Source organism: Corella eumyota, chromosome 5 (genome assembly GCF_963082875.1).
Source record: "Corella eumyota chromosome 5, kaCorEumy4.1, whole genome shotgun sequence".
Taxonomy (NCBI): domain Eukaryota; kingdom Metazoa; phylum Chordata; class Ascidiacea; order Phlebobranchia; family Corellidae; genus Corella; species Corella eumyota.
In genome coordinates, this window is record NC_137494.1 from 3032585 (window position 1) to 3059114 (window position 26530).

Genomic DNA, 26530 nt, shown 5'->3' on the forward strand with positions numbered 1-26530 from the left:
ACCGGGTTCCAGCAGAACCGGAATTTTTTTCTTGTTACGGGAAAACCCAACGTCAGCTGTCAATCATTATTTCACAAGAACGAAAAAGGTTTTAGGTTTATTGGCTTGCTTATTGTTGACAATTGTTGGTGTTGTAACTTGGTTAAATAAACAAAAATGGATGATACTGCACGCGAAGATGCAATCAATTTAAAAATTAAACGTTTACGCGAAAAAAATGAGCAACTTGAAGCAAGGCATCTTTTAGTAGAGGAAGACAAAAAGTAATTTGTTAGTTTCTGTTATTTGTATATATTTAAAATTTTTCTTGTTTAAAACAGCTTTTAAATATTTACAGGCGTGCAGAAGCTGCTGAACGTAAGCTTAAAAGTAGTTCAGGTTCATCTCACCGTCATCAAAGAAAGGTATCTTAACTGACTTTTAAATTTTATATAATTTAAAAAAACTGACATAAATTTTAATTAAAACAAATTACCAATTACGTTAAGGATGATTCTCATCGTGCACATATGGACGAACCAATTGAACCAGTTGAAGAACCACGTCAACACCATCCAAGGAGAAATGAGGATACCAAAAGACCAAGAGACACCAAATATGAATCAAGGTCATACCATCAATCTGAGCACACCGATAGGCAACAAGACTCAAGGTCATCTCAACATGATAGACGACAGAATCAACAGAATAGATCAGATCGTAATCAACAGTACGACAATCAACAACAGCACGACAATCGACAACAGAATCAACAGCATGATAATCGACAACAAAATCAACACTACGACAATCGGCAACAACACCAAAATGATAGACGACGAAATCAAGAAAATGATGGCTATCAACAAGATCGTCGACAACAAAATGTATCACGACAACAACAACAGCGTTACAACAGAGATCCAAGGTTTCACGATCATGATAACAGAGGGACTCAGCATGAAAAAGTGATGGTAAGAGAGCAACAGAGGAGAGAAAATATCGAAAAAATGGATGCTCAAATGAGTGGAAAACTACAAGTAAGTATTTTAAAATTTATTCAAATTACATCCCAGGCTAAATATATTTTTTAAATTTAACCCTTTTTATTTAAAGAGAGGGGATAATGATTGGCAAGAACCGAGGGGCATGTTACATGACCCCCGAAGGCAGGGTGAGGGGAATGTTCAACGTCGACCACCACCCAGAAATGTGCAATATAACCCAAGGGATAACAGGCCAAGACACAACAACCAGGTTTTAACATAACTTCACCCCAAACAAGAAAATCTTAAATTTGCATTTTTAACAATTCTTTGAAAAAAATTTTTCTAGTATCGAGAAGGGCCTCGCAGCAAGATGGAGATGTCAGTTGAGATGACAGGAAGAGAGAGAAGAGATCATGAGAAGTGGAAGAAACAGCAGGAGGAAGCTGATCAATACCGCAACCAGAGAGCGCAGCAGCAAGGAGAATGGAGGAGAGAGTGGGATACTGAAAAGAAGTAATTTAATTAACAAATATTTATTTTCTTGTAAAAGAGATAACATTAATGATATGTATTTTACACCACCCATTTAATATACTTGTACATTAATCTCTGTTTAATATAATTTAAATATCTTTTGTCTTCCGAGTTGTCGAAATTGTCACCAAAACCTGCTAAGTTTATCACCTAAATTATTGAAAAAAAATTGTTTGTTTTTGTCGCTATAGAAACCAAGAAGAACCAGAAGAGCAAAGGGCCAGGGGTCAAAATAGAGGTCAACAGGGTTATGGTAGAAGGCAAAATCATGCCAATCAAAGACATGAATATAATAGGTAAGGTTTCATAAAAAATTTGTTAAAAAAATCCATATTTTAATTTTTTATAAAATGTTTTTTTAGTGAGCAACAACTTGATAGGAGAGATGGAGGAAATAGAAATGAAAGAAGGCAGCCCAACAATGAAAAAAAAGGGTATACAATTTTCAGCAAACTAAATTAAATGGTTAGCAGCGTTTATGTACGTTTTTTTAAGTCTAATGTTTTGTATATATTTACAGAGATCATGATACAGAAAGAACTGATAAAAAAGAAACTCCAAAGTCGACCAAAGAAAATGAAGAATGGCCGACTTTGCAGGGTTAGCACATTTTGTAGAACACTATTTCTTAAACCAATTTTAAATATTTGTATCTGTAATTGTAAATATTTGTTTTGTTTGTGTGTAGAGGGTGACAATTCTGCACCTATAAAAGAGAAAAAGAGAAAACCAAAGGGAGAGAAACAAGAAAAAAAGAAAGTGGATCCTAATTCCAAACAACAAGTCACTAACAACCCCTTAAATACAGAAAGGTGAACTTAAACATAAAAGAAAAGATTAAAAAAGAGTACTGGTATTCCTTTGCTAGTCTTATCAAATTTAACAAAACGTTAAACTTTTAGTGAAAACGCAGCAAACGAACCCCAAGCAACAGAAAAACCCCACAAACAAAGAGGGGACTTTCCACAGCGAGGTCGGGGCAGAGGACGAGGCAGGGGTAAAGGTCGTGGAAGAGGAGGTCAAAGGCAGAAGATTGATCTCACAGTTGATGAAGAAGCAAAACCGGGAAAAGTTGAAGATGACCAGACTGAAAATGGTCATGTTAAAACAGAAAGGCAATCATCTCTTATTAGTTCTTTAAAAACTTCTGAGAGTTTTGTTCCAGTTGAAGACTGGGCTACTGAGGTGGAGATGTGTAGCCCTTCTTATGAATCAAAAAAGGCTGAAAATAAACCTTTCGAGGATAATAAAGATGGTGAGAAAGTACCAGATAAACCAGGCAACAAAGATGACAAGCAACAAGATATTGACGAAAAGGAACCGAAAGTGAGTGGTAAAACCACTGAACCAGAGCAACATAATGATGTTAATAAAGAACCAAAATCTGAAGAGGAACAAACCAATAAACCATTTGAGAGTAAAGTTGAACCAACAACAGTTGATCAAGAACCAGTTGGAGAAAGTAAAACACCAGATAATGTTAACCAAGTAAAAGATGGTGAGCCAGATACATCTGATGAATTTGAAGACCCGAGTACCAGTGAAAAACAATTAACACCTGATAAGATTGACCAGTTAAAAGATGGTGAGCCTGATACATCTGGTGAATTTGAAGACTCGAGTACCAGTGAAAAACCATTAACACCAGAGAAGAAAACACCAGATAAAATTGACCAGTTAAAAGATGGTGAGCCAAATACATCTGGCAAATTTGAAGACCTGAGTACTAGTGAAAAACCATTAACACCAGAAAAGAAAACACCAGATAAGATTGACCAGATGAAAGATGGTGAGCCAGACACATCTGGTGAATTTGAAGACCCAAGTACCAATGAAAAACCATTAATACCAGAAGAGAAAACACGAGATAATGGTTCAGATGGTGAACAATTTGAAGATGCATCTGACAAAATCCACCAGCAAAAAGAACCAGAACCTGAAAAAGAGAATGATGTTGTTACAACCATGGATCCTAAAGACAATGAAATTAACAATGAGGATAACACTGAAATTCAGGCACAAACTAATGACGATGCAGATCCAGAAATACAAGAAAATGAAAACAATGAAAATACAGAAGAGAACAGTCATGTAGAGGAAAAAGTAATTGCCGATAACATGGAAAACAACGAGAAAAAAGATGATGTTGAAAATGCCAAAGATCAAGTTGAAAATGCTACTATCAATGAGGAAAATGATGAAAAAAGTGCTGAAAATGAAAACAACAATGCTGAAAGTAGTGAAAACACTAAAAAAGATGCTAATGACATTGTAGAAAATGCTGAAACCAATAAAGAAACAGAAAGCACGGAAAATGATTCAAAAATAGAAGAGGAAAAAGAAATGTAAGTGATAGAAATAAATATTCATTGTTTGACCTCTAAAACTTACTTGTTTTGTTGTAGTATCCCTGTACTTCCCATTCCTGCAATGGTTCATAGTGAAGAAATAGTGAATAAAATAACAGATACGGCAATCATGTATCATCATAATAATAATAATTAGAGTTAAGTATGTAAGAAATGCTTGAATTATGTATGTACTTCAGTTTTGAAAACACTTTAATTTTAATCATGTTTGAAAGCTAAGTTTAGTAAAGGTTTTATGTTAGTTTGCCTGCTTTTTACTTGCGTTTTTTAGAGCATTAAAAATGCATTTAATTCTTAATTGTGTGACAACTAATTTTAAGCAAATCATCATTTTTTTATTTTTTTGCACGAAAATAACTTTTGCTTTTCAATGCTTTTCAACACAATTTATCTTTTTTAAACCTTAAAAAATGAAATAAATAAATTTGCCAAAATCAAAATGCTTTATTTTATCACAGTGTATAAGTTACTATTAAAAAAAACGGGTTAGTATAAAGATATAAAAAATTCTACTTAAATTATTAGTTTCTCCTTGATTTCTTCTGCTGGATAATCTTGTGTCTTTCATATATAACAAGAGCTTGTTTGTAGTCTTCAACTGCTTGTTGTTTAAGACCAAGTTGTCCTCTAACATCCGCTCTTCGTTTTAACGTCACGAAATCACTCGGGTTAATTTCCAATGCTATAAAAAATTAGTTGATAAAGTGATACTGTTTGTTAATGCCAAAAATATAGATATCCCCAAATAAATGCTTTTACCTTGACTGAAATTATTTTCAGCTTCTTTATGTTGTTTAAGCATGTTCATTAAATTTCCTTTATTATAATAAGCATGTGAGTTGTACGGATCCAGTTTTATTGAAGTATCAAAGTCTTTCAAAGCACCCTGTGATAACAATAACAAAAGTTGAAAAAAAACACAAAATATAAAAAAAAATTTTAACAAAATTAAAATTGTTTTTTTAGATTTCATTTCTAATAATATTTTAAATACTTTTTTTTGATGCGAAACTTACCTTTGAGTCGTTAAGAAATATTTTAGTGATTGCTCGATTCAAGATTGCAGCACTGTCACCTGATTGGCTGTTGATGACATGATCAAGACACTCTAAAGCATCAGTGAATCTTCTGTCTCTCATATACAACACTGCTGAGTTAAAATGAGCTGGTGTGTATGTTGGGTCCATAACTCGAGCTCTCTGGAAATTCATCAAAAAATACAAATTATAATAAAAAAATACATAAAAATATAGAGGCAACAATAAAAACAAATATTTATCAAGTTTAAATTTTGTGAATTAAATGAGGCAACCAAATTAAATTTTATCTGGCAAAAAATAAAAAAAATTAATGGTTTTGTAAATACAAAGTTTTTTAACACAAAGCTTTAAGCTTTAAAGCTCAAATTAAGAAATACAAGCACAATGCTAGTATTTTTTCAAACTTTGATAAAGATATATACAAAAAATATAAAAATAACTAAAATGTCAGTTGTGGCGGGCTATCAACAACCTAATGCCGGCCTTATTTTACCTCACTATATTTTATTGTGAAAAAATAACTTTAACTCACATTATAATGAGCCATAGCTGTATGTAAGTCATGTTGACACTGGTTTACCACTCCACAGGCTGTCAACAACCTGGCACTAGGAGGACCTCGTTTGAGAGCAAGGGCAAGGTCACATGATGCAGCTGCAAGGTCACCTGCATGTAAGCATGTGATTGCACGACCCTCTAATGCTGATTGGCTGCTAGGGTCAAGGTTGATTGCTTTTGTGAATTGGACCCAAGCTTGTTGCAAGAAACCTGACATCTTTAATAAAAATTATCAAGGTGATCACTTAAAGGTTAACAATATAAACTAAAATTGGGTTTAGCAATAGGTAACACAATGAATTAAAGTACAAAAATGCTTTACTATCCACTTTGCTGCACTAATGCAAGTTTTTTTACAAAAAATTCACCAAAAAGCGTTTGATGAATTTAAAAATTTAAATTTACCAGCACACATTTTCCAAAATATTAAGAATATAAAACCTTGAGTTAAACACAGACTTGAACACAACTTACTTGCAAATTATAACCAAGATGGACTCTAGCTTCTACACATGTAGGATCTAATCTTAAAGCCTTCTGATATTCATATTTAGCCTTAATTAACTTTCCACCATCTCCATATACATCACCTCTACCTACATATGCCGTAAGGAAATATCGATTTACATCTAAACATCTTGTATAAGACAGTTCTGCCAACTCCAAGTCTTGTAACCTGTAAAAAAAAATTTTTTTTGTTAGGTACCTTAAATGTAAAATTTCTGAAGTGTTTTTTTAAGCCATTTTGAAAACAAAGGTATACTTTCAACAAATTTATAGGGATTTTCGATTCAATTTAATCACAAATGTATAGAAACTAAAGCTACTGTTAATATTTAAATGCCATTTTTAACCATAATAAGTTATACTTAATAGTATTACAACTTAAAGTGATTTTTACAAGTAATAAATATCAACTTACTTATGATAGCATATAGCCATTGTGTGTAAAATATTTGTGTCGTTCGGTGACAATAATGCAGCTTGTTCAAAGTCAAGAGCCGCGTTCCTGGCATCACCAAGATGGCTTTGTAAGTAGAGAAGAGCCCTGTTGACAAAAACTCGAACTCGGAGTAATAATGTGGAGTCAGTTAAGTCAGAATCAGTTAGAATTAAAACAACGCTGTAATCCTAAAAACAATATTAAAATATATATCTGGGTTTTTTAATCTAGTTTTTTTTTTGAAAAGTAATAATAAAAATTTAATAAATAATATTACAATGTAGAAAAAAAAATGGCAAATTAATTTTATAATTTAAAACATGCCATGAATAGTAATGTTTAAACAAAGTTTTATAGTTTATTATGGCATAATAACCAAAGCCACATAAGTTGCTTGTACTGATTTAAGTTAAAACAAAAATATATATGCCAATTTAAAATTAATTAATTCTTTTTTTTTTTTTGTGAAGAAAACTAATATGAATTAAAGGCAACTGTTATACACCTATTTAGTTTTGGTAAATTACTTGTACTTTAACTTTTTACAATTTATTGACACAACTTTACGTTTACCTTTAAAGCTCCATTATACTTCTTAGTTTTATGCAAGCACACTGCTCTGTTGTAATAAGCTAATGAACATTGCTTGTCAAACTCAACAGCCTTGGTTAGATCTTTAATAGCATGATGATAGGCACTTATATGATATTTCAATGCCCCTCTACATAACAATACCCTGACACTTTGTGGTCTCAATCTTAAGGCTTCGTTGCAGTTCAAAATCGCCTGAGATCAAAGTTTCAAAAATTATTTTATATGTTTTATAAAAAATAAAGAATATAAAATCATATAAATTTAAAAACATCGCAAATTTAAGGCAAAATTGTACAATTAACATCAAGATATAATGAGGCGTGGTGGCTGATATCTATAGGCATATACATTTATAATTAAGTCAAATTTATTAGCTCTAAAAATAAAAAACTGCCGTTTGTGGTGCATAGGTTAATTATTTCAAGCAAATATAAGTTAAAAGTTGCAACAATATGAAGACAATTAAAATGCCAACCCTAGAGTGGGCTATCGACTATATAATAGACTAACATCAATTTTTTATATAGACAAATAAGGTTTTATAAAAATATCAAACCATAACAGCACCTTGCTAAATCTTTTCTTGGTGCTATAGTAAGCTGCTCTGCTGAGGTAAGCTTCAAACAGATCAGGTTGCAAGGCTAGAGCTCTGTTAAGATCCTGAACTCCTTTGTTGTGATCAAGTTTTAATCGACATAAACCTCGTTGATAATATGCCTCAGCATAATTTTGGTTCACCTAAAAATAATGAAAAATTTTGTTTTATGAAATTTTGTAAAATTTGTTAAGTCTAAAAAAATGAAACTAGTAATTTTTAATATATCTGCTTTACTAAAAAGCTCATTTTACCATTAATTTTTTGGCTTAATTAAAACTTTTTAAGACTTTTGATTACATTTCTAAAATATTTTTGGTGTGTGAAGTATATAAAGAATATTAAACATATGGATTTAAAGCTAAAACACCTTAAATTAATAACTTTATGTTAGGTCATTAAATAAAAGTAAATAATAAAAAACTTACTTTTAAAGCATGATTATAAGCCTGTAATGCTTCGGTGTGTTTATTTAATTCCGTGTGACATTGTCCGAGCAAAAAGTACATCTCTGCTGCCTCTGGTGGTTCTTGTTCTAAAGAACTAACTTCACCGTAAGCAAACAGTGTACTTAATTCGATCGAGTTTTTAAGATTTGAAATCGCCTCCTAAAACAAAATAATTTAATACTATTAATTTTTTTATGCACAAATAAAAATCAAAACAAATTTATTAAAAAAAATTTCTGAACAATTTCTTGCCTTAAATCTTTTTCCTTTCATGAGAGTTTTAGCAAGAAGAACATGCATTTGAGGGACGGGTTTTGAGCGACAGGCTGATGTGAGACTATTGATCGCAGCTGAGTGATTACCAAGAAAAGATTGGACGACAGCTTGTTGGGTCGGAGATGTAGAAACGAAACCCTAAAAACACATTTCTATTTTTTTTGCTAAAATAAAATTAAACTTACAGTTATGTATACGTTACCCAGTTTATAGGCCTTTAAAATAAAAAGAAATTGCCATTTGTAGTGTGTCAGTAAATATTAACAGGCATTTAATAATGACAAATGGCAGAATAGCAATTGACTTGTATAAGGTTTTTAATTAAACTAAAACTTTTATTTTTTTAATTAATATTTATCTTATTACCTTTTCCAATGTTGCGATATGTCGAACACAAAAAGCTGCCAGTTTCAGTTGTTTTAGTTGTAACAAAAGTTTTCCTCTTCTTAGATAAAGATGTCGTTCTGTTGGTCGCAGGTGAATGGCTCTTGTGATGTCACAAAGAGCTGATTTGTAATTGTGGATTTGAGCAAGTGCATCAGAACGACAAACATAAGATCTAAAAAAAATTTTAAAATTATTTTAAAATTATGTTTAAAAGTTTATAAAAAAATTGTTTGTATTTTAACAACCTTGGATAAGTGGGATCTCCCTTAATAGCAAGTGTAAATCTTCTGATAGCTTCCCAGAAGTTGTTAGTTACCTACATTATAAAATAAGATTAACAGCATAAAAATATTACCTGATATAACAAATAGAAAAATGCAAAATAGATAAATGGTTTAATAATAAAAATATTTAACACAAAATCTTCTGAATTAATTTAAAAAAAAACAACAACATTTTCAGCTATTTACAAAACAATCAGAACTAGTATAAAGACACTAAAGTAGAAAATATTTTACCTGTAAATGTATAAGTCCAATATTAACATGAGCACATGCCATTGACTGATCCAATCTTAAAGTTTGTTCTAAATCTGCCATCGCTTCCTGATATCTCTTCATCTCACTATACAATATTCCTCTATGTAGTAAAGCCTAGAAGAACATGTCAAAAGGTTACCGAAAGTGTAAATTAATTTTATTGCTTATGATTAAGATGGTTTATTAAAATGATAAGGCCCCTTTTACTAACAACATCTTTAAAAAATGTTGTGTAGTCGGCCAGAACACTAGGTCTTACTATAAGAGGTTCTAGGTTCGATCCACTGCTCTTATGCTGTAGCGCCACTTAATCAGCAGCTTAATTATCGGGCAATTATAATCTATAATATCCCAAACTGCCAAAAGCCACACAAGACTGGGTTGGAGTAACTGACTTACCAGTACGTTGGTCTCAGAGTCGTTTAACAAAAACGAAATACTGAGATCCTGCAACGACTTTTCGGGTGCAGCAGTGCGTAACAAAGCCCCCCGGTGGTAGTAAGCAAGGTAATTGTTCGGATCAAGGTGGATTGCTGCTGATAAGTCCACTAGCGCCTTTGTGTGGCGTTCTACCTCAGCATAAGCTCGTCCACGATATGTTCTGCAGAAAATAATTTTTATTCACTTTTTTTTTAAATAAACATTACTGACCCCTTTATATTATTTATTGTGTTTAGTGAAAATATCTATAAGTTGTAACAATGTACATCTACATATAATAAACCATAGTTGCTTATGTTTAAATTATAGACCTACAAAATAAGTAAAACTGCCATTTGTGGTGCCCAGGCAAACTATCACGAACAAATAATATTTAAGGTTCTGGTCATAATACAACAATTAAATAGCTGACTGTAGGATGGAGTATCAACTAGTTTAAACTAATCTTACCTTGCCAAAGCATTTAAGGGTTCTTTTTGGATCAATAAAGTGAAATCAGTGATAGCCATTTGATAAGTTTTTCTCTCAAAAGAGAACACGGCACGACGTAGAATGGCATCAGTTCTGTCTGGATTTAATTTCATTACAGATCCATAATCCTCCATTGCTAACAACATATCACCTAAGAAAAACAAAAATTTTACTTTTAAAACTGTGTTTTATAACAGAATATTTCGCATTAAAATTGAAAAAAGTATGTACATATAAATAATACAAGTTCTGTTTTATTTTTTTGCTTTAGAAATAACTTGTAATACTACAATTATTATGGTGTTTAAAATTTTCACTTGTTTTTTCAAAAACAAAAGCTCGTTGAAAGAAAAGATTTTCGTCGTTTGGGTCAAGTTTAATCGCCTGACTGTAGTTTACAATGGCCATAGTGTAATCACCCAATGTTACAAATATATCACCTCTTGATCTAAATTGAGTGTTAGTTAAATAAAATTCCGGTTAAATATTTTAAAATCTATGTAAGAAACTTTAAATTGATGTAATCATTTTTATAACACAAATTTTAAGACCATGTAACACAATCATTATTGACCCATTTTGATCTTCACAAATGACATTACTATAGATTTGATCACTTAAATTACTTGTGTACATTGTGATATTAAACAGTAAAAGTCTAAAATATATTTTTTTCGAACCTATATGCATCCACATTTAATTTATTAATCTTGAGTACAATATTGAGGTCGTCCAATGCTTCATGTTGTTGGTTTCTAAGCAACTTGATCAGATGACGTTGCCAATAAGCTTGTGCTAGTTGGGGTTCCAAACTGATCGCTTCATTAAAATCTTCATATGCATCCCTGAAAAATAAATTATAATGACTTCCTTCATTTCTTCACCTATTTATTGGGTTTTATGTTAAACCCTTATTTTTTACATTTATTTATTTTTGATGTGGAAAGGTCGACTTTGCGACCTAATCATAGAGTAACATCAGTTACCCTGACCCAGTCTTAAGTTGCTATTAGCAGTTTGAAATATTATATATTATGATTGCCCGATAATTAGGCTGCTAATTAATTGTTGACTCAGTAGCAGTTAATACCATTTATATCGCCTTACCAAAGAGCACTACAGCTTGAGAACAGTGGGGCTTAAACCAATGATCTCATGTAGTGGAGCCAAGTGTTCAGAACACTACACCACACTGCCGGTACTACACCATGTTGCTGGTTATGTAAGAAATACAAAACTAAATACCTACTTTATATCGCCTAGTTTTCTTAACAAAGATCCCCTTCTAGCCAAATGAAATGATTTTCTAGATTTTTCTTCTGGTTTTAATTCTTCAATTTGTTCAGTCAACTTCTTAACTTCTTCTCTCATTATTCCATCTGGCTTGTTAATATCCTCTGTCAAATAAAAAAAAATAAAAATTAGTTTATTTTCCAATCCGTTGTAAAAGCATCCATAACCTTAACCCAATATACTATAGGTTGCCTTTGTCTAACAAATTTAATTTATTTACCAATATTGCAAAAGGTAGTGTAATTTGTGCCGTACTAAAGGGTACTACAGTACAGGAATCAAACCTAGGACCTTATGTAGTGATTTCCAGTTTGTAAGTAACTGGTCATACAATTAAAGGCAAGATATTTTTTATAAATATTACATAAAAACAAAGTATATTTGACAACCTGGTATATGGGCAATAGCTGGTAAAATTTGGTCTGGAATAACAACATGCTTGTGCTCAGATTTTGCTTTCTTTTGCTCCTGTTCATCTCCTAGTGGTAAAACTTCTTCATTATCAGAGTAATAACTCGACTCATCAGAGGTTGGTGGATATAACTGAAAATGAAGTAAATTTTGTTGATGTTCTAATAAAATTTTACCAATTTTAGTTGTAGTAGTTAATTGAAACAAAATTCTCACTACTTTATTTTATTAAGATATGATTTTTACTCTATAAAGTAGGCAACAAACTAGTATTACTTGATTTTTGCACAAAAAATTGACGTATTACCTCATCAAACCAAACATTCCAAATATCTCGAACCCATTCTCTCATGTCCTTAATTTTTTCTTCATATTTGTTGTGCTGGCCGATAAACCAATCAAAATGCATGATTCGAGGTACACTAGTCAGTTAAAAATAGTATTTTTTAATTTTAAAATTAAAAATCTTGAAATTGCTTTTAACAATTTAAAAATGAAATAAGTCCTTTGCAAGAGGTCATAATTTCTATAAACAGTTTAGATTAACATTTTTTTGGGGGCTTACCCGATAGATTTATTGGTAAATTGTCCTAGAGAAAGGCATAAAAATAACTTTCTATACCTGGTTGATCTTTTAAGTTTTCCTTTTACAAGCCCAGAAGTTTTCTTAATCTTTTTCTCAGCTGGCAACTTATTGATGGTGTCAACCGATTCTGATCTGATCAATGTTTTCGGAGTATAAAGTGATAACATTTTCCTCACGTTTTGAACAAAACGTCTACTTCGTCTTGGTTTCTAAAAAAAAGATTAAAAACAGGTTTTATAAAAAAATAATATCGGCTAACACAAATTTTAGCAGAAATTTTGTTTTGAACTTTTTATTTCAATTGACATACCACCTTCTTTCCAGTTAACATAACAAACGACCTTCCAGCTGCTTTAGCCTGTCCAGCAAGGTTTACAGCAGGTTTTGATTTAAATGAAATAGTTGAAGTTTTAACTTGGGTTCGAGATGATTTTTTAGGTTGTATTTCTGTGCTAAGTGACTATATAAAATAAAACAATTCAATATTCAATTTTTAAGTAATAAAAAGCAATTGTATACTTACAGTTATTGAAGTTTTAACAACTATATCTTCACTTTCTTGTTGTAGCTGATGCTCAAACTGTTGTTGTTGTTTTTGGATTTCTTCTTGTTCTTTGGTATATTGCTGAAAAGCTAATTCTTTTTGTTGTTTAACCTCTGACATAGCGGTCACATAATCGGTTTTAAACTAAAAATTTCAAAAATTAAATTAAAATTAAAAAAGCTGTTCAAAATATTTTATTTCAATAAAGTTTTTACATACTCTTGATAAAGGATCCAAATCTTGTGATAATAAATGTAAGTTTGGGAGAGAAAAAGTTCTTAAAATTTGGATTTTTTCAACTTGATCGCTTGCTTGTTCCTAAAGTAAAAGTTAATAATACTGTTTTACCATAAAACTTTTAACTTGTGTATTTTATATATTTGCGATAAAAATGGTAACATAAAATTAAGTAAAAACTCAACAATAATACCTCTTCATTTTCCTTTTCTTTTGCTGAAAGATCCTAAAAGATTATCAAAAATTTTATTCAAGTACAAAGGTTACTCAAAAATGGAAAAAAAACTGTTTAAAATATAATAATATTTAAATTATTTTTTGAACTATTTACCTCCGTTGACAAATGTCTTCTGTTTAAAGTTCTCAGATTAAAAACATGTTCATCTTCGTTTATTGTTTTAATGTCTGACAAGTCATCATCTCCTTGCCAGCTCTAAATAATATAAAAAAAAATTAAATACAAAAAATTTAAATGCTTTACTAACGAGTTTTAAAAACCAACTTAAAACAATAAATTTGTTTTTTTCAATTTATTTTCTGTTAAGACTTAAAAATAACAGATTTTAACCTCATTTTCACTTTGATCTTCTCCCGGCAACTGGGTCCCATGATAACGGGGGAACACCAACGCTTTTACAGCAGATGAAGATAAAGCCATCTTTGGAGGAGCAACTGTCCACAAAAGGCGCCACATTCCCCACTCTGAAGTATCTGACCTGTTTTAAATAATTATTTATTATTTTGAACTTTTTGAGTTAGGGGTTTGTATTTTACACAATTTTTAGTTAAGGGTTTGTATTATATATTTTTTAATAAAATTAAATAGAATAAATACCAATATTTTTCCAAGGAGTTTTACTGCTTAATAATCTATTGTAACATGTACCTTATCCCATGTAATGTGTAATCTTTTTTCTCGATGGTCCCCTCCACCAATTTTCTCCAACCTTCAATATCAAGAGGATCCAGTTTACTTGAATCAATATATTCTGGTTTGTTGGAATCATGGTAATCTCCTTTATCAGGATTTTCTATTTCTTTGACTGGAGATTTTCTAAAAAGTTAAAAATAAAATATTTGTTTTTAAATGGAAAACTTATACCAAACATTTTAAGTAAAAAAGGGTTTAGTGGTTGGACACTTGGCTTCACTACAAGAAGTGTTTGGTTAGATAACCATTGTTACATGCACTAGTGCATAGATCATGGCACTATAAATTTTTCCTTAGCCCAAAATTAATTAGATTAATAATATAATTATATACTTAATAATATTCCAAACTGCCACGGTTAACCTAAAATTAAAAAAAAACTAATTGTTAATCCATGTGTAAATTGTAAAGTAGGCCTTCTTACATCGAGGATAAATAAATTGCAAGCATACTGTGAAAAGAACTTGTATATAACAGCCAGCTTACCTTAATGTTTTTTGTTGCAAATTTTCAATTATTTCATCTTTTGAAATCTCAGCTTGATTGACGTGTTGCCCAGTATGCAGGGTTTTAGTTAAAGCCATCTCTCTTGGATTAACATTGATTTCCCCTATAGAAGGAAGTATACATAAACGATGAATCTTCCCCACATACTCTGTTGATAAACTTGTTTGTGAAGTTTTGTATCCACTTTCACTCTCAGATTCTGTATAATAAAAGCAGGAATTGTAAAAATATAACACTATATCAAAAAAAAAATGTGACTTTAAACATTTCCAAAAACTAGAAATAAAATCTATATATTTTTAGGGGGTATAATATATGTTCCTTTTAAAAACCTTCGAAATAAAAAAAAGCTAAACATAAATTATTTGTGTTAATTTAACAACAATTAAAATGCGGCCTGTATGTTGGCAATTGACTAGTATAGCATTATAAAACTAAAAAATAATAATAATTTTGTAATAAATAGTATATAACTATAAACTTAGGCTTGGTCAAATTAAACAATAACTTACCATCAACAGATTGAGGTTTAGCTGTTTTCTCCAACAAAGGTGGATAACTTCCATGTACACTTAAAATATCAGAGTTTGTAACATCTAAGGTTAAGTTATAATCATGGATTGCTTGCTCATAATCCCAGTCCTCGTCTAAATTAAATAAGCCAAAATTTTATAAAATTAAAAACTAAAAAAAAAAACAATACAAGTAACCACTAGTTCTTCATAACAAACCTTTCGTTTTAGTTTTTATGTTGTTTAATTGAGGCAATATAAATTACACAATTATATATTTACAGACAATATATGGTAAAAACTAAACAAATTACCTTCGTCCTGCAAGACAGCAATGGGGGAGGAGGTCGTGCTCATTTGTGACTCTCTCATTGCATGGGAAGATTTACGGAGCAGGATTGATGACACATCTGGAATTCCTGTGAGAAAAAAACACCCCAAAAAATTCAGATTATAAATTACATTCTACAATAACTAAATATTCTATTTTACTTTAGTATAAATCTTGAGGGGGGTTGCTGGACAATATGGTAAATGGCACAAAATAATTCAATTCATCACTTATGGTTCGCGCTACGAGGATAATTCATTACAGGCAAATTTAAGTTGTGACTATATTAAGACAACTAAAATATTGAATATAAGGCAGACTATCAACAATATTAATTTATGACCTGCACTAGCTGAAATCTGACTTGCAAGTGTTGAAACTGTGTCAGAAATGTCAACATCAACCACAATTTGTGGAATTTTTGTTTCTGAATCAGTCACAGTAACATCAAGTTGGTCTTTTGGTTCTTTATGGACTGGTTGTAGTTCAACTATCTCATCTGGTGTCTCCATGGTTGCATGTTTGGTCTAAAAATATGGTGTTAATTATTGTTGATATTTTAAATTGGACCATTACAGCCAGGAAAAAAATGGGTTAGTCGAAAAAAAAATATATTTAAAGATCAAATTTTTATTTAAAACATTACAAATATATTTATTCATTTTACCTCAGTGACCCACTCTTTAGCATGGTCCATCACTTGTTGTAAGATTTCATCGATTTTCTGATCAGACATTGATTTTTTACTTGCACTCGTGTGTCTTGATGATCTTAAAGTTTGAATCATGTCATCTATAGATCTAAAACACAATATTATTTAATTACCATGACAAATAATACATATGTTCATACTTTAAAATTGCATTAAAATAAAAATTATGTTAACAATATTTCCGAAAAAACTTAATTTACAATTTTACGAAATGCAAAAAAATACATAAAAATTTAAAACCTTCCAGGGGAGGGCGCTGGTTCAGATATTTCTACAGAGAGCACGGTTCCTTTTTCACTTTGGATGCTTTTACTCGATGTTCTACGACTGTCTGTGCATAAAGAAATAAATTTTACATGTATTAATTAATGATTTAATGTTATGACCTTTGCTACAAAAATAATAGAGGTCAATCTGTCCCAAAAATATTTAAAAATCCTGCAAAAAACACTATATCGCTTAAAAATTAATTTATCTAATAATAACACTAACCAGTTTTTTGTCCATCTACTTCATCTTGTTTCCAAGTTACTCCTTCACTTCTTTGACTTGCCGAACTATTAGGTGGGACAGGAGGTTTAACTGGTCGTTTCAATTTAAGTTTTGATCTGGGCATAGACGGTGGTTTTGCCCTTAACACAAAGCGAGCCTGGGTTGTGGTACCTTCTGTGTTTAGAATAGCTGGCATTTTATCTTTTAGTTTATTCTCTTTCACAGGTTTTTGTGATAAAGTATCGTCCTGATCTTTAACTAAAATTTTTTCTGATTTGTCTTCAATTTTTTCTTTAATTATTGTTGGCTCAACTGATTTATCTGATGTTAAGTTACTTCCAACCATCATCACTCTTAAGTCCTCAACTTCTAAACTACTTCGAGCTGGGTGAACCCCTAAAGTTGAAACTTTTGGTTGAACCAGCATTTCTTTGGTTACTGCAGAATTTGGTTTGCAAAAAGGTAGAGTGTTACTTTTACTTATTTGGGCTTTTTGTTGAGATCTTATTCTGTCCAAGGGGTTGTAGAGTTGCCATTGCTGATGTTTTTGTGGTTGGACAAAGTTGTTATCATCTGAAGAAGGCATTGTAATATGCTTAACAATTTTCTGCCCTAAATATCTTTATGTCTTTTAAAACCTTGCTTTTTACATTATTGACCTATAAATAAAAGCATTGCATTAATTTACTTAATGTTAGTTTTTTAACGCGTTTTTTACTCAGCATAAGCTGCTAATATAAAAAACAAAGTAAACTAAGGCATTAAATGAAAGAAAAAAAAACTATTTTATTTCATCCAAAATATGTACAGTGCGTTTTATTTATGCCATTTGCTCTAGACATTGAACCGGCAATCAATGAAATGTATGCTTAGAAATTTACGATTTGAAATTCCATTCGGCTTAATTTCAACTCGCCTAAAACGTCTTTTAACCAGGCTGAGCTTTGCTAAAAAGTTAAATTTGTTTGACCATATTTTATTTAACAAAACAAATGCGACTAGGCCTAAAGCAAATGCAAAAAACGGGACAATTTTAGTTAAAATATTTGCCTGTAAGCAAAGCTTCTGTAATTCCCATAGTTACCTAAAAAATAAAGCTTATAACTTTTAATCGCATCAACAGCTGTGCCATATAAGACAAAATTTACGGTGTCAACTTATCCCTTTATGAAAGTGCCGTATAGGCAAAGGTGGGCACCAAATCGTTAATGCGTTAAACGTTAAATAACGAAGTTGAATTTTTTGTTAAAAGTTAACTTTTAAGTTAATTTTAAAAATCGTTATCGGACCTGTTAACTTTCGTTAAATTGTACTTCCGTTAAATTAAGCCCGTTAACTCAATATTTTACAAGTAAATCCATGGTAATATAAGGAATATATATGTTTAATATCGCCGTTTATCGGGTTTAAACGTTGCAATTTTTAAACGATGTAAGTAATTACTATCCGGTCACTGTTATTTGGGCATTAGGCCTGTGCCAGTTTTAAAAACTTCTTCTCAACCATTTTCGTCTAGTTAAAACATCGATTAAGAAAAAAAAACTTTTTTTTATAAAAAAGGTAATTTCTTTGTTTGTTTTAATTAAATTTTAACGTTAACGTTCAATGATAACTTCCGTTACATTTGGTTTAATTTAACGAAAAAACGTTAGCGAAGTTACTGTATTGTGTATCGAATAACCATTTAACGAAGTTGCTTTTTCGATTAACTGTGCCCACCTATGCGTATAGGGACAAAACATTTCTAAAATAAACGCCAAAAGCATTGTGATTAGGCAACTTTATACATTGAACTTTTTAATTATGGTTCGAAATCTTAGATTTCGAAACATATTGTTATTGTCATTATATTTATTATTATTATTGTTTTTATTCTTATTTGACGAATTTTGAAAGACGATAACTTTTGTTCTTTAAAAGTAAAAGTTCTAAATTTTTAGTATGTTTGTTATTATCTCAACGAATCGCAAACCTCCTATTAACGACATTTAAATGTCACTAATTACTAATTAATATATTTTATTATTAAAATTTAAAGATTAAATTTTCTGAAATTTTAATATGTTGTAGGTATTATTATTTTATATGTTGCTGTTTAAAATGAAGATTTAACTTTAGCTAAATATCGTTTAATCATTATTTTAGTTTTTTTTTATAAAATAACGAATCAGTGTGAGTTTAACGCTTGAATAATTTAATAGCGTTCTGGTCGCCGCCAAAAATCGTCCTTTTCGCTGTCAATTAAAGTAAAAAATATTGGTTGAAAATTTAAGTAAAATGTTAAAGGATAAGTCAAAAATGCGTAAAATTTTTTTTTTTAATTGTTTTGTTATTATTATATTTTAATACTTGTTTAATTACTAAAAAATTAAAATCGGTATTTTGCTTTTAAATTTAGTTTACTTTTCTATTACAATATCAATGAATGCGTGTTCGTTTGTTAAAATTAGGTTTAAATATAAAAAAGTTCATATTTAAATTTATAATTTAATTAATAAACCTACTAAATAAATTATATTTATAAAAAAGAATCAAACGATTTCGAACCATATTTTATTTATCAAATAAATCTAGTTATGGTTTGAAATCTTAGATTTCGAAACGTATTGTTATTGTCAATGTATTTATTATTATTATTATGGTTTTAAATCTTAGATTTCGAAACATAATGTTATTGTCAATTTTATTATTATTATTATGATTCGAAGTCTTAGATTTCGAATCGTATTTGGTATTGTTATTATATTAAATACAAATTTAATAAATCATTTTTTCGTATTAAATCATTCTCAATGGACAACTTTACGGCATAAACATAAAGTAACATATGTTACCCTAACCCAGTCTCAAGTTGACTTTCACAGTTTGGAATAATATTGATTCTAATTGCCAATAATTAAACTGGTGATTAGGTGTTGGCTTAGCAGCAGTTACCGTTTATGGTGCCCTACTCAGGAGCGTTAGGCTACAGCATTAAAAATCGAACCCAAAACCTTATGTAGTAAAGCCGTTTTAGCCACTAGTAACATTGGACTAGTGAAGGAATTTTATTTATCTACAAATCCTTATATTAGACAAATAAAAAATCTTATAAAAATAAAATTTTACTCATGTAGATAATAGAAAAGAGCTAACAAACTGCAAGAGCTCATTTTTGGGTAAAAGACGTAATGCATAAAACAAGGAATAAAATTGTAAGCAAGTTAAACTATTGAAACGTTATATCTAAATAATTTCCTTAATGCTGAAGTGTATTCATGTATTCCAAGATAAACTAAAGCACCAAGGCATAACCCAACTGAAATATAAAAGGTTTAAAAAAGAGGGAATTTAACTAATAATAAATTACACAAAGCTGTTGTTAAAAATAAAAAAAGTTCACACACAACAATTCTTTGAGCTTAAACAACCAGTGGTGTAAATAAAAGAGGAATAATAGATTTATCCCCACTACCCTACTGTACTAATACTTTAAAAGCAGTAACGTTACAACTCGATTAGGTCACAAAATAGATTTATGTCATTAAAAAACAGCATATGAAATTTTGTTAATCAAAATTTATTAAAAACGATTAATAATATCAAAATAAGGAAAAAAAATAAGTCCAAAAACATAAATAATATCGACAACAGAAAAGAATACATGAAAATAAGGTTAAAAACATAAAAAATATTAACAACAGACAAGAATACATGAAAATAAGGCTAAAAACATAAATAATGTCGACAACAGAAAGAAATAAAATAAGGCTGAGAACACAAATAATATCGATAACAGAAAAGAGTACGTGAAAATTAAGGCTAAAAACATAAATAATATCGACAACAGAAAGAAATACGAAAAAAATAAGGCTAAGAACACAAATTATATCGATAACAGAAAAGAATACGTAAAAATTAAGGCTAAAAACATAAATAATATCGCCGACAGAAAGAAATACGAAAAAAATAAGGCTAAGAACACAAATAATATCGATAACAGAAAAGTGTATGTGAAATTAAGGCTAAAAACGTAAATAATATGGACAACAGAAAGAAATACGAAAAAAATAAGGCTGAGAACACAAATAATATTGATAACAGAAAAGAGTACGTAAAATTAAGGCTAAAAACATAAATAATATCGACAACAGAAGGAAATACGAAAAAAAAATAATATCAACAACAAAAAAAAATATGAAAAAATAAAGCTGAAAACATAAACAATATTGACAACAGAACAGAATACGAAAAAAATAAGGCTGAAAACACAAATAATATTGATAACAGAAAAGAGTATGTGAAATTAAGGCTAAAAACATAAATAATATCGCCAACAGAAAAAATATGAAAAAAATAGGGCTTGGCAAACATCATTGGGAAGTGGTAGCATCATCATCAGAAAGTTGTGACAACATTATCATGGGTAGCAACATTATCAGAAAATGGTAGCAACATTATTAAAAGGTGGTAGCATTATCATTGGAAAGTGTTAGCAACATTATCAAAAATTGGTAGCAACATCATTGACTGGTGGTAGCAACATCATTGAATAGTGGTAGCAACATCATTAAATAGTAGTAGCAACAGTACATTCGATAGTGGTAGCAACATCATCGAAAAGTGATAGCAATAATCGGAAAGCGATAGCACATCGTCAGAAAGTGGCAGCAACATTATCAGAAAGTGGAATCATTAAAATGTAGTAGGGCATCACTAGAGAGTAAAAGCGGCAATATTGGAAAATGGAGTCATTAGAAGGTGGTAGTAACATCATCGGATAGTGGTAGCGGCATCATCGGATAGTGATGGCGACATCGGATAGTTGTAGCGGCATCATTGGATAGTGATGGCGACATCGGATAGTTGTAGTGGCATCATTGGATAGTGATGGTAGTGACATTATCAGAAGTGGTAGTGGCATTATTGAAAGGTAGTAGCAACAATATCGTGGGGTAGCAACATCACCAAACGACATCATGAGGGGGCAACAACATCAGGGGGGGTAGAAAGTGGAAGAAAAATTATGGGTGAGGTAGAAAGTGAAAGAAAAATTATGGGAAAGTAGCGACAACATTTGGGGTAACAACATCAACAGAAGGTAGTAGCAACATCATCAGAAGGTAGTAGCAACATCATTAGAGGTAGCAATCGTTGGGTAGCAACATCACCAGAAGGTTGTTACATCATTGAAAAGTGGAAGAAAAATTATCGGGAGGGTAACAACATTATCAGGACATGGGAGGGTAACAACATCATCAGAAGATGGGGAGGTTACAACCTCATCATAATCGAAAGGGGTAACAACATCATCGGGGGGAGGGGGGTAGCAACTTCATCGGAAAGTAATAGCAACAGTATCCGGAGCAACAACATCATCGGAAGGCAACAACATCATCAAGGGGAGCAACAATATTGGAAAGTAGTAGCAACATCATCGAGGGTAGCAACATTATTGAAAAGTGGTAGCAACATCATCGGGAGGCAACAACATCATCGAGGGTAGCAACATTATTGGAAAGTGGTAGCAACCTCATCGGGAGGGCAACAACATCATCGAGGGTAGCAACATCATCTGGGGTAGCAACATCATCGGAAAGTAGTAGCAACATCATTAGAGGTAGCAACAATATCGTGGGGTAGCAACATAACCATAAGGTGGTAACAACAATTTTAGGGGGTAGCGACATTATGTGAGGGCAACAACATCATTGGAAAGTGGAAGGAAAATTATCGGGAGGGTAACAACATTATCAGGGCATGGGAGGGTAACAACATCATCAGAAGATGGGTAGGTTACAACCTCATCATAATCGAAAGGGGTAACAACATCATCGGGGGGAGGGAGGGTAGCAACTTCATCAGAAAGTAATAGCAACAGCATCCGGAGCAACAACATCATCGGAAGGCAACAACATCATCAAGGGGAGCAACATTATTGGAAAGAGTAGCAACATCATCGAGGGTAGCAACATTATTGAAAAGTGGTAGCAACATCATCGGGAGGCAACAACATCATCGAGGGTAGCAACATTATTGGAAAGTGGTAGCAACCTCATCGGGAGGGCAACAATATCATCGAGGGTAGCAACATCATCTGGGGTAGCAACATCATCGGAAGGTAGTAGCAACATCATTAGAGGTAGCAACAATATCGTGGGGTAGCAACATAACCATAAGGTGGTAACAACATTTTTAGGGGGTAGCGACATTATGTGAGGGCAACAACATCATTGGAAAGTGAAAGGAAAATTATCGGGGGGTAGCAACATCACCGGAAAATGGTAGCAACAGTGTTGGGGGGTAGCGACATCATTGGGGGTAACAACATCATCATGGAGGGGTAGCAACATCATCAGAAAGTAAAAGCAACATCGGGAGCAACAACATCATCGGAAGGCAACAACATCATCTGGGGTAGCAACATTATTGGGAAGTAAGAGGTAGCAACATCATTAGAGGTAGCAACAATATCGGGTGGTAGCAACATAACCATAAGGTGGTAACAATATTTTTAAGGGGTAGCGACATCATGAGGGGGTAGCAACATCATGAAGGGGTAGCAACATCATGAAGGGGTAGCGACATCATGAGGGGGCAACAACATCATAGGGAAGTGGGAGAAAAATTATCGGGGGTAGCAACATCATCGGAAAGTTGTAGCAACAGTATTTAGAAGTAGCAACATTATTGGGGGGTAGCGACATTATTGGGGATAGCAACATCATCAAAGGTAGTAGCAACATCATTAGAGGTAGCAACATTATCGGGACGCAGGGGGGGAGCCACATCATTGGAAAGTGGAAGAAAAATTATCGGGAAGGTAACAACATCATCAGTGGGGGAGGTTACAACCTCATCAGGAGTCAACAACATAACATCAGGAGTTAACAACATAAGGAGGAAGGGGGTAGCAACATCATCAGAAGGTAGTAGTATCATCATTAGAGGTAGCAACAATATCGTGTGGTAGCAACAACCATAAGGTGGTAACAACATTTTCAGGGGGTAGCGACATCATGAGGGTGTAGCGACATCATAAGGGAGCAACAACATCATAGAAAAGGGGAAGAAAAATTATCGGGGGTAGCAACATCATCGGAAAGTTGTAGCAACAGTATTTAGGGTTAGCAACATTATTGGGGGGTAGCGACATCATTGCGGGTAACAACATTATCAGGGAGAAGTAGCAACATCATTGAAAATTGGGAGAAAAATTATTGGGAAGGTAACAACATCATCGGGGGTAGCAACACCATCGGAAACTGGTAGCAACATCATAGTAAGCAACATTATCAAATAGTTATTTTATTAGAGAGTATCATCATCACAGAGAGTGACATCATCAGAGAGTGACATCATCAAAGAGTGACATCATCAAAAGTGTGTTGTAATACGCAACACTGGATTGCATTAAACACTTTGTAGACAAAATAACCTAAAAAATTGAAAAGAATTTAATATGTTATTTGGTACAATTGTTTAATTTAATTAAAAATTTTTTTAATTAATTATTTAATTATACGTATTTATTGCATAAATACCAAACTTTCATTAAAAAAAGGGATAATATTAGTAAATAATTAAAAAAAATTATTAAAACAAACCAATTAAATTAATATTAATTAAATATTTAATCAAACAAATAAATTGTAAGGTAATAAAAATAAATTTAAACACTAACCAACAAGTTATCAAACAAATACAAAACAAAAAATAGTATCCAAAAGGAATCACCTTTTTGGTCTCGTTCTCACAACTGATTAAAACCTTAATTAACCACTACCTTTTTTATCAGATCATCATCATATTCTCCAGATGTTTCTGTCTTCTTCATGAAATTATCATCAGATTCTTCAGATGTTCCTCTATTTCTCATTAGATCCTCCAGGTTCACGAGATCGTCATCTGAAACCTTAAAAAGAAAGTTGAAAAGCAGTTATCTATGTCTAATCAAAAAATAAAATTAGTTAACATATTACCTTGTTGTTCAGAAGACTATATGTTACCTATTCTTTTTGATTCCTCATTAGATCCTCCAGATGTTCCTTCATTCTTCATAAAATCTTCATTAGATCCTTCATATGATCCTCTTTTCCTTACCAGATCCTCCAGGTTCACGAGATCGACATCTGAAATCTAAAACCTTAAAAGGAAAGCTGAAAAGCAGTTATCTATGTCTAATTTAAAAAAAATCTAGCTAACTTTTTACCTTGGTCGTTCAGAAGACTATATGTTACTTATCTTTCTCGATTCCTCATCAGATCGTCCATTCTTCGTCAGATCATCATCAGATCCTCCTGATGTTCTTCTATTGATCACCAGATCCTCCAGGTTCACAAAATCGTCATCTGAAACCTTAAAAAAAAAGCTAAAAAGCAGTTACCTATGTCTATTTAAAAAAAAATTTAGTTAACTTTTTACCTTGGTCGTTCAGAAGACTATATGTTACTTATCTTTCTCGATTCCTCATCAGATCATCCATTCTTCATCAGATCCTCCATATGTTCTTCTACTGTTCACCAGGTCCTCCAGGTAACGAGATCGTCATCTGAAACCTTAAACAGAAAGCTGAAAAGCAGTTATCTATGTCCAATTACAAAAAAATATTAGTTATCTTTTTACCTTGGTTGTTCAGAAGACTACATGTTACCTATCTTTCTCAATTTGTCATCAAAACCTCCAGGTGTTCCTCTATTCTTCATTAAATCAATATCAGATCCTCCAGATGTTCTTCTAATGTTCACCAGATCCTCCAGGTTCACGAGATCGTCATCTAAAACCTTAAAAAGAAAGCTGGAAAGAAGTTATTTATGTCTCATTAAAAAAAAATTTAGTTAACTTTTTACCTTGTCGTTCAGAAGACTATATATTACTTATCTTTCTCGATTCCTCATCAGATCATCCATTCTTAGTCAGATCATCATCAGATCCTCCAGATGTTTCCTGTATTGATCACCAGATCCTCCAAGTTCACAAGATCGTCATCTGAAACCTTAAAAAGAAAGCTGGAAAGCAGTTATTTATGTCTCATTAAAAAAAAAATTTAGTTAACTTTTTACCTTGTCGTTCAGAAGACTGTATGTTACCTATATTTCTTGATTTCTCATCAGATCATCTTCAGATCCTCCAGATGTTCTTCTATTGATCACCAGATCCTCCAAGTTCACAAGATCATCATCTGAAACCTTAAAAAAAGCTTAAAAGCAGTTATCTATGTCTAATTACAAAAAAATATTAGTTAACTTTTTACCTTGTCGTTCAGAAGACTATATGTTACTTATCTTTTGCGATTCATCATCAGATCATCTATTCTTCGTCAGATCATCATCAGATCCTCCAGATGTTCTTCTATTGTTCACCAGATCCTCCAGGTTCATGAGATCGTCATCTGAAACCTTAAACAGAAAGCTTAAAAGCAGTTATCTATGTCCAATTACAAAAAAATATTAGTTAACTTTTTACCTTGTTGTTTAGAAGACTATATGTTACTCATCTTTCTCAATTCCTCATCAGATCATCCATTCTTCGTCAGATCATCATCAGATCCTCTAGATGTTCTTCTATTGATCACCAGATCCTCCAGGTTCACGAGATCATCATCTGAAACCTTGAAAAGAAAGCTGGAAAGCAGTTATTTATGTCTCATTAAAAAAAAAATTTAGTTAACTTTTTACCTTGTCGTTCAGAAGACTATATGTTACTTATCTTTCTCGATTCCTCATCAGATCATCCATTCTTCGTCAGATCATCATCAGATCCTCCAGATGTTGTACTATTGATCACCATATCCTCCAGGTTCACGAGATCGTCATCTGAAACCTTAAAAAA

The 26530-nt window shown here is 31.8% G+C and overlaps 2 protein-coding genes across 2 annotated transcripts; one reads left to right on the forward strand and one right to left on the reverse strand.

Annotated features, from left to right (window-relative positions):
* Window positions 1-80: 80 nt before the first annotated feature.
* LOC145752227 (uncharacterized) lies at window positions 81-4756 on the forward strand. Its single transcript, XM_082568468.1, has 11 exons — window positions 81-263; window positions 338-404; window positions 489-1019; window positions 1096-1236; window positions 1315-1481; window positions 1694-1798; window positions 1865-1936; window positions 2023-2102; window positions 2191-2314; window positions 2405-3847; window positions 3908-4756. The coding sequence occupies exons 1-11, from the start codon at window positions 157-159 to the stop codon at window positions 4005-4007; spliced, it is 2937 nt and encodes a 978-aa protein (XP_082424594.1). The 5' UTR covers window positions 81-156; the 3' UTR covers window positions 4008-4756.
* On the reverse strand, window positions 4198-17364 carry LOC145752224 (uncharacterized). The gene is made up of 35 exons (XM_082568465.1): window positions 16721-17364; window positions 16469-16559; window positions 16184-16316; window positions 15860-16043; window positions 15500-15604; window positions 15186-15320; window positions 14653-14872; window positions 14122-14289; window positions 13804-13951; window positions 13567-13668; window positions 13429-13461; window positions 13218-13316; window positions 12978-13142; window positions 12765-12914; window positions 12491-12663; window positions 12176-12290; window positions 11847-12000; window positions 11414-11561; window positions 10845-11009; window positions 10482-10612; window positions 10144-10315; window positions 9652-9853; window positions 9232-9366; window positions 8959-9029; window positions 8693-8885; window positions 8303-8464; window positions 8030-8209; window positions 7574-7744; window positions 6986-7198; window positions 6392-6600; window positions 5944-6145; window positions 5444-5686; window positions 4888-5070; window positions 4631-4757; window positions 4198-4553 (listed from the first exon to the last, which is right to left on the reverse strand). Exons 1-35 carry the CDS (start codon window positions 17304-17306, stop codon window positions 4393-4395), a joined length of 5829 nt encoding a protein of 1942 aa, XP_082424591.1. The 5' UTR covers window positions 17307-17364; the 3' UTR covers window positions 4198-4392.
* Between the last annotated feature and the right edge of the window lie 9166 nt (window positions 17365-26530).